Raw genomic sequence first — 16,043 nt, 5'->3', positions numbered from 1 at the left:
AAATGAAGAGAAAATTCTTATATGTTAGAGCCAATTCTCATTGCTATGCATAATACATCAATGTAGGAATAGAATACTGAAGCTTCGACCTCCAAGTATTGAACTTACAAGTGTGGGTGACATTTACCACCTTATTTATTTATACAAGGGCTAAACGAATGAGAAAAGGGTGAGTGTGTTGAGGTTGAATCATAATAAATATGGTGCCATGCACTTATGGCAACTGCTAACTCCAGTGTCCTAAAGATAGGCACTGAACTATACATAGCTTCTATACCAATTATTTCAATTTTGATTGTCTTAATCTTTGGGTATGTTGAAATTCCTCTTCACACAAATCTTGACTCTTTTGAAAATGCAACATCACATCCTAATTCCATTCTCATATAGCTTCTACAGCTCTCACTAACCTATATTTAGTGAGGACAAGAAAATTAAAAAAGATACTATCTTTTGACTTTTTATAATTTTAATTTTGATCACTATTTAATCTCTATTAGCAAATTTGTAACATGGATGTCAGTGAAAAAAACCTCTTTTAAGACAAGTTTATGGCTTAAATTTTAGCATAGCAATCAAAAAAGATGAGATAAAAATAATTTTCAAGGGATGAAGTAATAGCCTTTTTAAAAGTATAAAAGTGAACCAAATATTTCGAGAGTACAAGGACTAAATTGAACGAATGTTTACAAACATAGAACTATAACAGAAGCCAAAAATACAAATTCCAAAATAATATTCACAAGGGCTAATAGCATGAAAGATAAAAATAAAGCTAAAGTATGGTTGTAGTTTCATTTCTAAATCGTGAAACTTGGACTTTCAAACTTACCATAGTTTCAAAAATTGAGGCCCCAAAAGATGGAAATTAGCTCCCAAACTTAAAAGATCGTTAACATTTTTACGATTATACAAGTTCAAGGGTGGAATTTTCAAGCATATTTACAAATACTATATACTTTTGAGGTGGTTTTTGCAATTGGCCCATTTATAATTTATTTTTTAATAATATTAAAACAAAATAAAACTCGGATAAGTAACTATTTTAGTCCTAAAATGACTTAAAAAATCACATCCTCTTCCTTTTTTGTAACTTCCACAGACTTGAGTTATGTTTATTTGCACAGGAGCCAGCATCAACAGCCACCATGAACCAAAAGTAAAGTATTCTCTAGCTAAGTTAAGAAAGAAATAAAAATTAAGAGTAACTGAAACTTCAACTAACACAACAAGATATTGGCAGGGAAATTCAAGTGGACCTGACTTGAGATGAACATTATGCAGTTATTCTTGAGCGCCCCTTTGCAATCCTTTCGAGCAATAACTTTCCGTCCTCCCTTCGTTGCTTTGCTGTTCAAAGAAAAACGAGTGATTTCTAAATGCACATATTATGAATTTTCTTTTTCTTCTTTTTTGTTAAGAATGTACTATGTAATGATTTGTTACATTCCCTTCTAAAGCTAATCTACCCGGCCAAACTAATTTTTGTAGGCTGGTAATTTTTTTTTTCTTTACTCCAAACAATCGATGCAGATAAGCTAGTTACATTAAGGAAGCTGGACAACCTATGATACCACTTCAGGGTTGAAAGTAAATTATGGCATGAGTGAAACGTTGGCATTCATGACAATCAGTCAGAATTGTCTTTTTCCAACGGGAAATTTGGTTGTAAGCTAGGTACTTGTCCTTCCAACTATTTATGTTTCCCATTACCCGAAAGCAAAAGAGTAGTTCAATCTTTTGGCCGCTGGTTAATGTAATAATTGACTCCAAGCTTCATAATTGAAAACATGTCTACGTTTCTAAGGGTAGTGGTTGGTTGCCACACACACATTCCAATTTCCAGGCACATTTTCTGATATGCCTATCCACTTTTTTTCAATATTTAAACAACCAACAGGGTTACAAAATCCATGGAGAAGCTCTTGAGAGATTTATTTATTTTTATTTTTTGTTTTGGGAGGGATACAGTGGTGATAACGTATTACATAATACCAATTGAGACAACAATCATCTTTCTTAATTCATGGGTGGCCTTGGCAACGGTAAACGTAAAATAAAGCCTAAGAATGATGTTCCCCTTGCTATATGGCTTTGAAGGTTTCTACCTGAAGAAAACACTCTTTGGCGCCAGACTATCAAGGTCAAGTACTATAATAAACAAAGAGGACACCCTAAAGGCAAGGGACAAGAGGGCCCTCCCGAGAAAAACTAAAGAACAAGGGCCTTCCAATCGTTGAAAATCATAAAATGCCTGTAATTATAAAAGTGTTGGGTGTAGTTCGTACAACGCCAAGTAGATGTGTGTTCAAACATAACCCAAAAGAAAATCAAAAGAATTAGTGGTCTTAAAAAATTCTACTATTCCTCTTTCCAAATACACCACAAAAGGGAACGGATAGAACATCTCCATATAATGTTACCCTTCAGACTAAAACCTCCGCTATTGATCCCTTCAAGCATCAAAATCAACCTTACTAGGAAGAGAAAACTCTAGATTAAAGATTCAGAACATATTTCAAGCTTTCCTAGTAAAGATATAATGCAAAAATAAGCGGTCCAAGGTCTCCTTGTCTTTGAAACAAAGGCAGCACATCGAAGGATTGAGCGCGGTGTACTGGAACTTTTTTTATAAGTCTCTCATGAGTGTTAAGACTTCTATAGGCGAGCAACCATAAGAACTTCACCTTTTTCAAGATTTTAGTCCTCCAAATGTAACGAACCAAAGGTAAAATGATGGTAGGGGATCTTTCGGTTAATATAAGAAAGATAGACTTCATAGCACCACTATCACGATCATCCATTGAGGCCCACAAATGAAGAGTTTCCAAAATGGTGGCCAAACATTTCTTTGAAGACCCAAATTCCTGACTAACATTACAGCAGCATTCAGCCACGAAAGCATCCTTATTCAGCGAAATGGAGAACAAATCAGGAAATTTTCTACCAGGGGTTGAGCCTCACACCAACTATCCTTCCACAATCTGATTTTTGTTCCATCTCCAAACAAAAAGGCCGAGAAAATAAAGCAATCTCCTTATGTTTCAAAATGCCAGCCCATAACCTATAAGACCTTCCCTATTTGGAGCTTCAGTAGACCAACCATTCTCCTCTAAACCGTGGATGGCCACAATTAAGCCTATAGTTAGAGGTCATCATAAGACACCTTGGAGATTTATATGCACTACTGTCCAACTGATTAACAATGGTTTCCAAAGGAAAATTGACAGTAGTTATCATACTTTTTTTTAAACTGGTTTATGGTTTGATTGTGGTGTTATTGCATTTTCCTTGCTGCGGTTAAATAGGCTATCCTGTAGGCCTCCAGGGACATTATAGCAGTGTATTGCAACTCCATACATCTAGCCTGGAACTTGGGACTTTTAAGGATGAGGAAATTTTGGTGTGCGCTAGTCCCTCCCACCTTTCTACCATCAATCTAACTAAACTGAGTAACCTTTGGTGGAGGCTTCCAAGACTCCACAAAGAAGTCCTCCAGTAGTTCTTTAATGGAAGATTTGGTACATGTCAATGGCTCACGAGCAACCAATCTTTATTTGATCATATGGAAAGAGCCATATCCTAAGAAAACCAAAATTTTCTTTCAGAATAGTCAAAGTGGAGAATTAATATGCCAAAGCGTTATTAAAGAAGGATGCCTCATTTCACTCTTCTCCCTTTTGGTGGGTTATGTGTAACACGAATGTTGACCCTCTAGCACATCTTTTCAGTTTGTTTTCCTTTTGGTACTTCCCTACAAAATGAGTGAATTTCCCCTTTATGTTAGAGCTTCTGAGTGGAATTTGGCCATGCCTAGGCTATAACTATTTTCGATCTTTTGGCTTGTTTTCTGTTAGAATAACCTTTGAGAAAAGAAGACCCTCTGGCTTGCTTTCTAAAAAACATTCTTTTGGACCCTTTGGCGTGAGAGAAATGGGTGGATTTTCAAAAAACAGTCCCTCCACCTTTAATACTGCGGAGGATTTGATTACTTCTAACATTCTTTCTTTATTAGCTAACATCCTTTAAGAACTTTAAGACTTTCTTTTTAAATTTCAAATGGGCGAACTTTCTTGTAATCCACCTATGCCTATAGCTGATTGGGAGTGTTTTTGCACCCCTTTTTTTCATTTCATTCATCAATGAAGTTCTTCATGTTTCTTCCTCAAAAAAAGAACTTTACCACAAAACTTAATAGGGCATGCTTAAGGAAAGAATAACGTTTATTTGCAAACTATAGATAGCCTTTTGTAAGAACATTACATAAAAGAATATAAATGCAGAAAAGCCAATGGAGTGATACCGAGCAAAAAGACCAGGATTCCTTTTTCGCCTGATGGTGCTAGGTTGAAATGTCCTTTTAGGAATAAGAGCATCGGCTATTGTGTTGAAGAAGCATCTACTGCAGAAACAAAAAAATTGTGCCTTAATTTTGTAAAAGTTAATAATACAAAAAACCAATGAAGATTAAACTATCATCTGAGTCCACAAAATTGTTATCTACAAAGCTTTATTTAATGAAGGGAATCCATACATCATAACTCGGACAGCTAGCCGCAGGAAGGTTAAGATAATCAAAAACTACCTAAAGTAAGCTTTTATTTACTCATGTGTGCAACTTGAAGTGCACCTCCATCAAGAATGCTAAAGAGAGATTTCTCCCAGAAGGCTGAAAATGAGAGCTTTGACACCTACGGCCTCCCCTCATAAGCAACTCAAAATAACACAATGTTTAGTACCCGGACACAAAAATTACAAAAGAAAAGTAAAGATAGTATACTGCAATATTGGTAAAAAAAATTACAATGTAATACAAGAGGGTTACTCGTCTCTCAAAGTTCCACAAAGGAAACTACCTAAATTCTTCATGACATCTAAGATCCTTAACACCCTCTATTTATAATCAAGACACCCTTTGCTAATTGTTACTAATATCATGCTAATCTTGCCCATATACCCCTAATAGTACTCTCACATCACCCCACCTTTTAAAGGGACCTTGTTCTCAAGGTGTGCTAATGAAAGCATGACAAAGATAAAATCAGGCAATAGTCGAATGATATACAATTTTTTTACAACAAAAAAATGTAATTTAATACCCATTTACAAAATTAAAATTGAAAACAGATGGTTAGCACTCTGACAATTGTGAGCAATGGAAGGTGGCGAGTGGTGGAGGCACAAACTAGGTAGATGGTATTGATGATCGATAGCATTTGCTTGCCCACATGTAATGACGGGCAACGTTAACTTGCTCCATAGTGATGGTTGAAAGTGTGGATGAAGAGCAAAATACCATGCAGTTAGGGTTAGTTCCTTCTCATGGGTATGTAGATCACGTCACCATAGTAGGTAGAGTCCTGGGTTTAAGACAAAGAATAGAAAACCCAAACCGAAACCCAGATTGTAAAAGAATCTTGTTTTCTGACTTTGCAAATAGAATCAACCTCATCTCCATGGTTAAAATCCAACCCATAAAAACATAACTTACCTAACCCATGATTACAAAATAAGTACTCTTTTTTTATTTTTCAGTTTCTAACCTACCAGCTACCTTCATGGATACCCACTTGTAAAAGAATCATACCGTATTGTCTTCTTCGGGACTTCTTCTTGTCGCCGAAAGTGATCTACTTCAATGGTTCCTTCATGGTTGTCCCTCTATAATTTCTTTCATGCTCTCCTTATGAAACTAGCAATGGTGCTTTGAACAATGCTTGCGTTTGTTACTTCTTTCACCCGCCACCACATTTTTTCCAACGATTTAACCACCAGATAGCTTTTCCTTTGCACATTACATTGTCTCTCCAACCACAGCTTTGTCAGTAGGTTCTCCCTCCCCTTGCATCATTCTTCTTTCCTTCCTTCTCTTTTGCCTCGTCAATTGGTTTACCTTTCAGTTATTTTAGGTGTTCTCAGCTCATATTGACGCCTTCAAGCCACAACAAAATAGCGCTTATGATTTGAGAGTTTCTAAACAAAGTTGTGGCTCATCTTTGATCCAATGGACTTTTTCCTACCGTTTTCTTTCATTACCTTGATAGTTGTCATTCGTTTTTGTTCTTTTCTTTCACTGTACATGCCCATGCTTCGTTGATTGAAACCTTAAACTCTTTTGCATTCGGTATCATCCATCTCCCTCCATGCCCTCAATATCATGCAACAACTTCTCTAACAAACAATTAAGCTATAGACAAAATTGATGCTCCTAGAACAAATGAGCTCTTATAACAATTTGATGGGAACAGACAAAATAAAAAATAAAAAATTAAACAAGTACACACTAAAAATAAGCACAGCTGTTGTACCCAGCTCTTTAACTTGATTTTCCCGTTATACATTAATCTTTATTTAAGTTGGCATCAATGAGAGTGAATAAAGACGAGAAGATAAAAACTTACTCTTCAAACAGCTTTCTAAAGTAGAAAATAGATACAATATGAACAAACTACTCTGGCAATTTTCTAAAATAGAAAATAGATGAAGGCACACTTCAACATCTGTGGATAGAGATCTCTTTTGAGCTCCCTTCCTTTTCCCATCTGGTTTCTGTGTTGTGGGGAAAGGAAGGAAACATATTTTTGAGAAGATCATTGGGCGAGGAAAAGGGAACTCTTTTCTGTGTTTCCTTGGTTATATCATTCGTCTTCTTCAAAAGTCTTCAGGTATCTAAATTTTTGGTTTGGCTAGGGGGTTCTGTGTCTTTATCCTTTGGATTTTGACACTCTTTCTCCAATAGAGAAACGATGAAGTTGACCTCACTTCATACTTTAAGGAAAGAAAATGCCTTCAGATTGGAGCTGCCTCAACGATTCAGTGTCATTCTGCTGCAAAGGATGAGCAGTCTGGTGCTTAGAAACTGAAGGAAAAAGCATCGGAGTGACTTCAACGCCATGGCCATGGGACAGAGCTTGGCTACCCCAAATCCTGTTCACTCCAATATATATGTAAAAGAATCCAAGAAAAAGAAAAGTCGGAAAAAACCTGATCGAGGAAGAAGAGAGTCCAAGTTTTAGAAATGGTAGAAGGAGACATGGCCGCCACCGCCGCCGACAAAAAGGAGTAGCCAGCACATATCCCTTTTGCATGCACCAAAAACCTAAACACTATTATATCCAAATTCAATTTCTAAATATAATCGGGAAATTGCCAAAAATAGGTTAAAAAAATAGATTTAAATGAATTTTGGGACAAGTTTTCAAAAGAAAGACTTTTAGGACAATTTGGGTGTGAATAGACAAAAATGCCCTTCCTTTCCTTTCCCTCTTCCACGTTGCTTTCCCTTCTCTCCACCATCGATTCCTTCTCTTTCGCGTATAGTTCCCTTTCCCTTCTCTTTTCTTTCGTGTAGAACACCTGAACCTACTCCGGCCATCGTCACTTGCCCATCGTCACTTGCCCATCGTCGCTTGCCCATCGTCGTTTGCCCTTCGTCGCTTGCCCTTCGTCGGTCGTTGTCCAGTGCATTTCGTCGCTCCTATTCGGACCATTCAATCAACTTCGAGCGTCTTATTTAGGTGAGTTTCATGTCTAACCGATTTTCAATTTATCTGCTGTAAGTAAATGTTTGTTAGGGTATTTGGTGCTATTTTCATCCGTAATTGTCTGGTTTTTGGAATTGGACTTATTTGCCGTAAATTAGTTTAGTCAAATTTTGGTTTTAGGTTCTTAGAAAGTTCAATGTTCAATGGCTAGTGAAAAATGAATTGAACTAGAGGATGAGGATTTAGTTGGATCAAATAGAGGAGGAGTAAGCAATAGGAATAGAAGGAATTAAGGTTTTTTTTTTTTTATCTCGCATTTTTTTTTATCTCGCACCTATCTCGCACGTATCTCGCACGTTCCAAACTTTCACTATTTATTTCAAAATCAACTTGGTACACCTCCTAATCCATTTAGAGCTATTCTTTGCATGTTTAGTAACTCTCTTAGGCCCTCATGCTTTATCTCGCACGTATCTCGCACGTTCCGAACTTTCACTATTTATTTCAAAATCAACTTGGTACACCTCCTAATCCATTTAGAGCTATTCTTTGCATGTTTAGTAACTCTCTTAGGCCCTCATGCTTTATCTCGCATTATCTCGCACGTATCTCGCACGTATCTCGCACACATCTCGCACGTTCCAAACTTCCACTATTTATTTCAAAATCAAATTGGTACACCTCCTAATTCATTTCTTTACATCTTGCACGCATTTTGTAGGTTCTTAAGTTCAAATCAATTTTTGAAGATACAAAAGTACTTAAGGTAGTTTAAGGATGGCACATGTTCGGATTTTAGTGCGTCACGGTGGTGAATGGGATGAAGGACGAAGAAAATATGAAGGAGGAGTGTTAAAAGGCATTGTTGTCCCTAAAGAAATAACACACAAAGATTTACAGTCTGAACTATATGACCTTGCAGAAGTTGACCCTACAAAGTTCGACATAAAGATAAGATGTATATATGAGATCAAAGGGGAAAAGGAAGCTCCTCCATTTGAGTTAAGCAATGACCGTGATTTGAAGTTTTATATTCTTAGTGAAAATCCATTGGAGGTCCCCCTATACCTATCGTTTGAGCCTACAAGCAATCGAAGCATGAAAGTGTTAAACAAAGATTACAATTCAGTATCTGGGAGCAACCAAGTTCAAAATTTAAACCCTCATCCTCCTCCAATTGGAATGGATAGATTAGATGAGAATGAAGTTGATATTGGTGAAGTTGAGGGTGGCTTGTGTCATAACATGATAGGGACCAATTCGGCTATATGGGAATCATATGAGTCATATCATTCAATAGATGATACTTTTACATTGGAGTCAGTTGAGATGTACAATGAATTGTTTGACATCCCAGAACAAAGAGATGCTCCTACAAAAGATTGCAAAGGAAAAGGTAAAGTTGACTACAGGTCCTCTAGTCGGAAGTTGAAGACAAAAGGAAGTGGCTGGTCGGAAGAAAGCTCTACAAGTGAAGAGTTGGATGTAGGACAAATATTTTTTTGCAAGAGAGATTTGTCAATGAGATTAAGTGTGTTGGCAATGAAAAAAATTTTTCAGTTTGTAGTAAAAAAGTCTACAAAAGAGGTTCTTTTCGTTAGATGCATTGACAACAAGTGTGGTTGGAGATTGCGAGCGGTTAGACTGAAGGATTCAAATATATTCAAGATTAAAAAGTATGTGAAAGTTCATTCATGTTCTCTTGAGTTTTTGAATCGTGACCATAGGCAAGCAAAATCTTGGGTTGTTGGAGAATTAATAAAGTCCAAATTCAAGGGGCTCGGTCGCATATACAAACCACGTGATATCATAGAAGACATGAGGCAAGACTATGGCATAAATATGAGTTATGAGAAAGCATGGCGTGCCAGAGAAAATGCATATGAACGAGTGCGAGGGTCTCCTGAAGAGTCATATAATCTTTTGCGTAGATATGGTGAAGCACTCAAATTTACAAATTCAGGTACAATATTTCACATGGAACTCGAAGATGATCGTTTCTTTAAATATCTTTTTATGGCTGTTGGTGCATGTGTTAGAGGATTCTTAAATTGCATTAGACCGGTCATAGTCATGGACGGAACATTTCTTAAGAACAAATATCGGGGTCAGTTGATAGTGGCCGTTTGTTTAGATGGTAACAATCAGATCTATCCTCTAGCCTTTGGAGTAGTTGATAGAGAAACAGATGACTCAATACAGTGGTTCTTAGAAAAATTGAAAGGTGCAATAGGGGAGGTGCCTAATCTAGGCTTTGTGACAGATCGGAAAACATGCTTCGCCAAGGGTATTTCATCAGTTTTCCCATCTGCATTCCACGGCCTTTGTGTCCAACATTTGAGTCAAAATTTGCATGATAAATATAAGAATGACACGGTTGCTACTTTGTTTTATAATGCATCGAGAACATATCGTGAATCAACGTTTGTTGAAGCGTGGAGACATCTTCTTTCATTTCCTAATGGTTCAGGGAAATATTTAAATGATGTTGGAATAGCACGATGGTCTCGTGTTCATTGCCCAGGAAGACGGTATAACATGATGACAACAAATATAGCGGAGTCCATGAATTCTATACTGAAAGAACCTAGAGATTTGCCTATTGCTTCATTCCTTGAAAATGTTCGAGCTTTGCTACAACGTTGGTTTTGGGAGCGTCGAGAAGAAGGCATTAAAGTGACGTCTACATTGACCAAATGGGCAGAGTTAGTTATTCAAAAGAAACAAGAAGGAGCTTTGACAATGAAGGTCAACCCAATTGACTGTTACCAATTTCATGTCAAAGATTTAGATAAGGAGGAGGTCGTAAACCTTCAGACTAAAGAATGCACTTGCAAGGAGTTTCAAGCTGAGCAACTACCATGCTCACATGCCATTGCTGCAGCACGGGTTCGTAATATAAATGTTTATAGTTTATGTGCTAATTATTACACTAATGAATGTTTGTTGGCTGCATATGCGGAGGCCGTCTACTCAGTTGGGAATCAGTCAGATTGGAAGACAAGCGAAGACTACGTACATATGACTGTTTTACCTCCAAAAGTAGTCAAAAGAGTTGGTCGACCGAAGAAAAAGAGGATTCCAAGTGTTGGTGAAGCTCCGAAATTGCATAAGTGTGGTCGGTGTAAACAAATAGGTCACAACAGATTAACGTGTACCAATCCAATTTCATATACCGACAAGTTGAGCATACAAGATTAGAAATTTCCCTACCAATGTACCAAGTATTACACTAATTAATGAATGTTTGTTAATGATGTGTTTTCTTAATGATTTGTCCCAACATTCTTACTTTCTGTGCTTCCAAATGGATGAAGAAGACGAAAATAACGATTGACTTATTCATTTAAGAACACAAACACTGGTTTTATGATCGTTTAAAAATAACTAAATGCTCGTTTAAAAATATCTAAACGATCGTTTAAAAATAACTAAACAATCGGTTAACAACAACCAAATGATCGTTTGAAAACAACTAAACGATAGGTTAAACAAAACTAAACGATCGATTGGTCGAACAAAACTAAACGATCGTTTAAAACAACCAATCGATCGTTGGAAAACAACTAAACGATCAGTGAAACAAAACTAAACGATTGGTCAAACAAAACTAAACGATCGTTTAAAACAACCAATCGATACCTTGAAATTAACTAAACGATCAGTTAAACAAAACTAAACGATTGGTCGAACAAAACTAAACGATCGACTATAAAAAACTAAACGATCGTTTACATAAACTAAACGATCTTTTGAAACAACGAAAGACACCCGCGAATTGTTTACAACCGCGATTCAACATTTCAAAAAAAGTATGCGAATTTACAATATTGCCCCTTTGGTAAAAACGACCGATATATATATACGTTCCGCCTTCTCACTTTTCGTTTTTCGTCACTACGCAATACACAACCGCACTGATCACACCTTCGTTTTCTCTCAGTCCATTGTTCTCTCAGACCATTTTTGTCTCAGTCCATAGTTTTCGTCAACGTTTAAAGGTATTTTCCCGAACTTTTCCTACTATAACGTTACACTTTTCCTTTGTTTATATTTCAAACGTTTCAACTTCTGTCTTCAAAAACTATCATTGTGTTCTTAAATTATTATTGTGAAGCGTTTAGGGTTTCGGATTCGACTTCTGTCTTCAATATATTATATTCATTTCAGGATGGCTGTACCTAGCGAAAAGTATTTCCCTGCCACTGTGTCATGCCAAGTGCACAAGATCAGCAGTCTTATTAAGGATAAACTGACCAAGGACCAGCTGCAAATGTTCGAAAAAACAATTTTTGGTCCATTGCTGAATGTGAACATGGTATTCAACGGCCAGTTGATCCATCATTTCTTGCTGAGGCAGATACCTGAAGACGGTAACGCAGATGGAATCTGTTTCTCGGTTTTAGGGAAGAACGTCCGTTTTACCCAAAAGGAATTCAACATCATAACTGGATTGTGGCCAACAAACAATCCATTGGAGAAAGATTGCGATAGCAAGCGACTACAAAGTCTTCTATTCGAATCAGAAAATAAGAAAGTAATAACATGCTTGGAAATTGAGGAAATTTTCAAGAATTTTGAGTTTACAAATGATGACGATGCTGTGAAGGTCGCCTTGGCCGTCTTTATAGAAACTGTGATGGTCGGGAAGGATAAGAAAACACAGTTTGACATGGATATTTTGGGAAGAGTTGATGATGAAGAAGCATTTAAAAGCTTCGATTGGTCAACTTTCTTCTACACTCGTCTGCTCAACAGTTTAAAGACAAGTCTCCAAGGCAAAAAAGAAGCATACGAGCTGAAGAAGACACGAAGTTCCAAAGCAGTGTCATACTATAACATCAAAGGCTACGTGCTTGCTTTTCAGGTGATTTTTATTTCTTCATACACTTTAAGTAAATGCCAATTGAACATCAAAGTTTAACATATTTGTTTAAATGTTGTAGGTGTGGGCTTATGAAGTACTCTCAACCGCAAATGAGCACCTGGCCACAAGAAACAGTAAGGGATTAATCCCTAGGATATTGAGATGGAATTGTACACAAGCTCCATCTTACAAAATGCTGCAGAATAACATATTCGACAACAAAAATGTAAGTAAAACCTGTCAGTCATCGTTTAATATAATTACACAATCCAATAATACAATTACATTGCAGACTGTTGTTCAACCTAAACTCAAGATGTCAACCCAAGAGAAGGCTTTCATGGAGAGTCGAATTCGAGGGGATGATAACATGCAAATGGAGGAGGATGAATCCATTGGAGCAATGAACAACAAATCATTGGAGCAATCAGACTCATCTCCACAAAGAGAACAACTGTCACCCCAAAGGGAACAAAGTCAAACAGTGGCTGAGGAGTCTGAAATGCATCCAATCACCAAGAAGAAACATTTCAGATCAAAGAAGTCGAATGACAAAGAAGAACGAAGTCATTCAAAATCCTACAAGAAACTGAAGAAGGAAATAAAAGAAGTTCGTAAGGATTTATCCACACTGACTTCTATAGTCTGTAGGATGGATGACACAATCACAAAGCAGTCATTGGAGCTGTATGAAATGAAGCAGATGCTGGAGAGATTGGTCCAGGTAAAATTTGTTTTCATCATACATTAGATAAACGATCGTATAACTTTGATAGACGATCGTTTATCAAAGTTACTCGATCGTTTAACTTCGATAGACGATCGTTTATCAAAGTTACGCGATCGTTTACTTTTATATACACGATGGTTTAACAATACATTATTTTTTTAATTTTATGTTCGTTTTTATTTGTTTGTTAGAATCAAACTGAAAATCAAGGGAATGATCATACTGATCAGAATGACAATGAGTATGTTGTTCAAGAACAACATACTCATCAACAACCTACTGAAGAACAACATACTGAACATCAAGAGGAAACCCAAATGTTAACATTTCATTCATTGTTTACTAGTTTATAAATACCTAACAATTGTATTTTTTTTTCTTATTCTCATGTTTTTTCTCATTTTGTTTAGGGAACATCAAGAGGAACGTGGTAGTGATATAAGCATAGACGGTAGGGATGCAGACTTGCTAATGACTATAAGAGATATATCGGATAGTCTAAGTCATCAAATTCAGAAAGAATCAGACCTGCCACAGATGATTACTACCCTTCCATTTGTGAGCCAACCTCTTGCACTTTGTGAATTGGCTCCAATGGATCAAACTGTACAAATTGTAAATGAAGAATCTCAACTGGTATGTATACACAACAAATTTGTAGTCGTTTGAATGAATAGTTTGTTACTTGTTTAATACGATTACATTGCAGGAAACAACAAAAAAACAGGTTGAGATGAAAAAAAATGATGAAGCAGTTACTTTGGTTGAAAAAGAACCAGTAACTGTGCCTGATAAAGATGTGGAAGAAAAACCAATAAAGAGAAGAAAGCTATGTAAATAGCAAATAAAGAGGTGCAACATGAAGATGAACAAGGTAATCCACCCACAACATCTGCTCAGATCATATCAGTATCTACAACACCTGTCCCAGATGTGGAAATCAGAGAAGTAGATCCATATAATCCGATGTGGAAAGTGGATCCAAAATTATGGAAGGAATACTTGCAATAAAAAGATCAAGAAAAACAACCCATGAACAAAGGAAAGTAGTCTCCACAACCAGAAAGAAGGACTTTTTCAGACAGCTTGAAGAAAACACATGGGTACATGGAGACGTAAGTACTCTTCCCAAACGATCGCTTATATTTGATAGACGATCGCTTCTATTAACTAAACGATCACTTCTATTAACTAAACGATCGTTAAGTTAATATTACACGATCGCTTACTACGTAAACGATCACATGTACATTTCTTATGCGATCGCTTATCCTCTCCTTTCATTCATTAAACGATCGTTTATTTTTTCTTTGTAGACATTGGATTTGCTATTATCCCACTTGCAGAATAAAATGTTGCATCTCAAGCACCATTGCAAGCGTTCTTTTAGAATATTACATTCCTCTTTTCTGGTAAGTTGTTATTCTTTAATTTTTTTTTTTTGTATAGAAGTTAAACTGCATCATTATATTCTGACTAAATTTTGACTTGTTCTTGAAGATTGGAATCAATAAACCAGACTGCATTGTTTGGAACCATATTTTTGATACTCATCTGGTGACACCAGATAATACGAAAGCTGAATGGACAGACCCAACGGCACACCTAACTATATGGACAGAAAAAGATGTGGAATACTATTTCAACACTGCTGTTGGTGATTACAACGGAATACCAGGGTGGGGAGATGTCAACTACGTGATTACCTGCATCAACATAAAAGAACACTGGTTGACTATTGCAGCTGATATGAGAAAATGCAGGATCTACGTGTTCGACTCAATGCCAAATTATGTTGAGCAGAAACTTGTTGATGAAGCTCTTCAAATGCCTGCACGATGCATCGCCTCACTCGCGATTGCAATTGGAGTCAACCTCCATTCAGATCGTTTCACATATGGCCCTTGGCCAATACGCAGATCGAAGGCCACATTACAGAAAGGGCGTTCATTGGATTGTGGAATTTTCTGTGCCAAATTTGTTGAATGCCTTGTAACTGCTAGTGACCTTGGTTGTCTAACTGTGCCAAACATGAAACTGTTTAGACAACAATATGTGCTGGAACTTTGGGCCAATAAATACTTTTGCTAAATAAAAAAATATATATTCGTTCTTGTACTTTTCAGTTAATATTTGTATTCGTTTATATAATTTTTTTATGTAATTTTTATAGAGAGAATAACATATTATAATTTTAAACTTTGTTATAAAATAAATACTTTGTGATATTTTCAATTAAACGCGACCAAAATTGAGAAAGAATATTTGAGTTAATATTTGTATTCGTTTAGATACATATCACAAAATATTCGTGTAGAGAAATACTCATCGCGCACATATGTATAAACGATCTTCTTAATAAACGATGTCTAAACGATCTTCTTAATAAACGTCAAAATATTAAGCGATTGTTTAGTAAAGTCTAAACGATCGTTTGGTAAAGTCTAAACGATCGTTTGGTAAAGTGTAAACGATCTTCTTAATAAACGATGTCTAAACGATCTTCTTAATAAACGTCAAAATATTAAGCGATCGTTTAGTAAAGTCTAAACGATCGTTTGGTAAAGTCTAAACGATCGTTTGGTAAAGTGTAAACGATCTTCTTAATAAACGATGTCTAAACGATCTTCTTAATAAACGTCAAAATATTAAGCGATCGTTTAGTAAAGTCTAAACGATCGTTTGGTAAAGTCTAAACGATATTCTTAAAATCATAAAAAAATTCAGCGATCGTTTAGCTACAAGTAGTTTTGCAACATAGAGAATAATCGATACTACTAATTGAAATGTCAATTGATACTAATTGAAATGCAACATACACAATAATCGAACAGCCAATTGATACTTGTGATTTATGTTAATATTTCAATACATAGGAGTGTTGGTCCATAATTGAAATGCTAATTGTTTTCTAAAGTATGACATGTTTTCTTGACAAAATGTATCTAAACCAACACCAGCA

The 16,043-nt window shown here is 36.3% G+C and overlaps 1 protein-coding gene across 1 annotated transcript; it reads left to right on the top strand.

The window, feature by feature from the left end:
• The first annotated feature begins 12,016 nt into the window (after positions 1-12,016).
• Positions 12,017-14,805, top strand: LOC127148773 (uncharacterized protein C713.09-like). The gene is made up of 8 exons (XM_051083064.1): positions 12,017-12,351; positions 12,431-12,577; positions 12,644-13,075; positions 13,273-13,400; positions 13,492-13,717; positions 13,791-14,196; positions 14,398-14,493; positions 14,582-14,805. Exons 1-6 carry the CDS (start codon positions 12,124-12,126, stop codon positions 13,920-13,922), a joined length of 1,293 nt encoding a protein of 430 aa, XP_050939021.1. The 5' UTR covers positions 12,017-12,123; the 3' UTR covers positions 13,923-14,196; positions 14,398-14,493; positions 14,582-14,805.
• The last annotated feature ends 1,238 nt before the right edge of the window (positions 14,806-16,043 follow it).

This window comes from Cucumis melo, chromosome 4, assembly GCF_025177605.1.
Source record: "Cucumis melo cultivar AY chromosome 4, USDA_Cmelo_AY_1.0, whole genome shotgun sequence".
In the NCBI taxonomy this organism is placed as follows: domain Eukaryota; kingdom Viridiplantae; phylum Streptophyta; class Magnoliopsida; order Cucurbitales; family Cucurbitaceae; genus Cucumis; species Cucumis melo.
The sequence above is the reverse complement of the archived record's forward strand: the minus strand, read 5'-3'. Positions and strand labels throughout refer to the sequence as shown.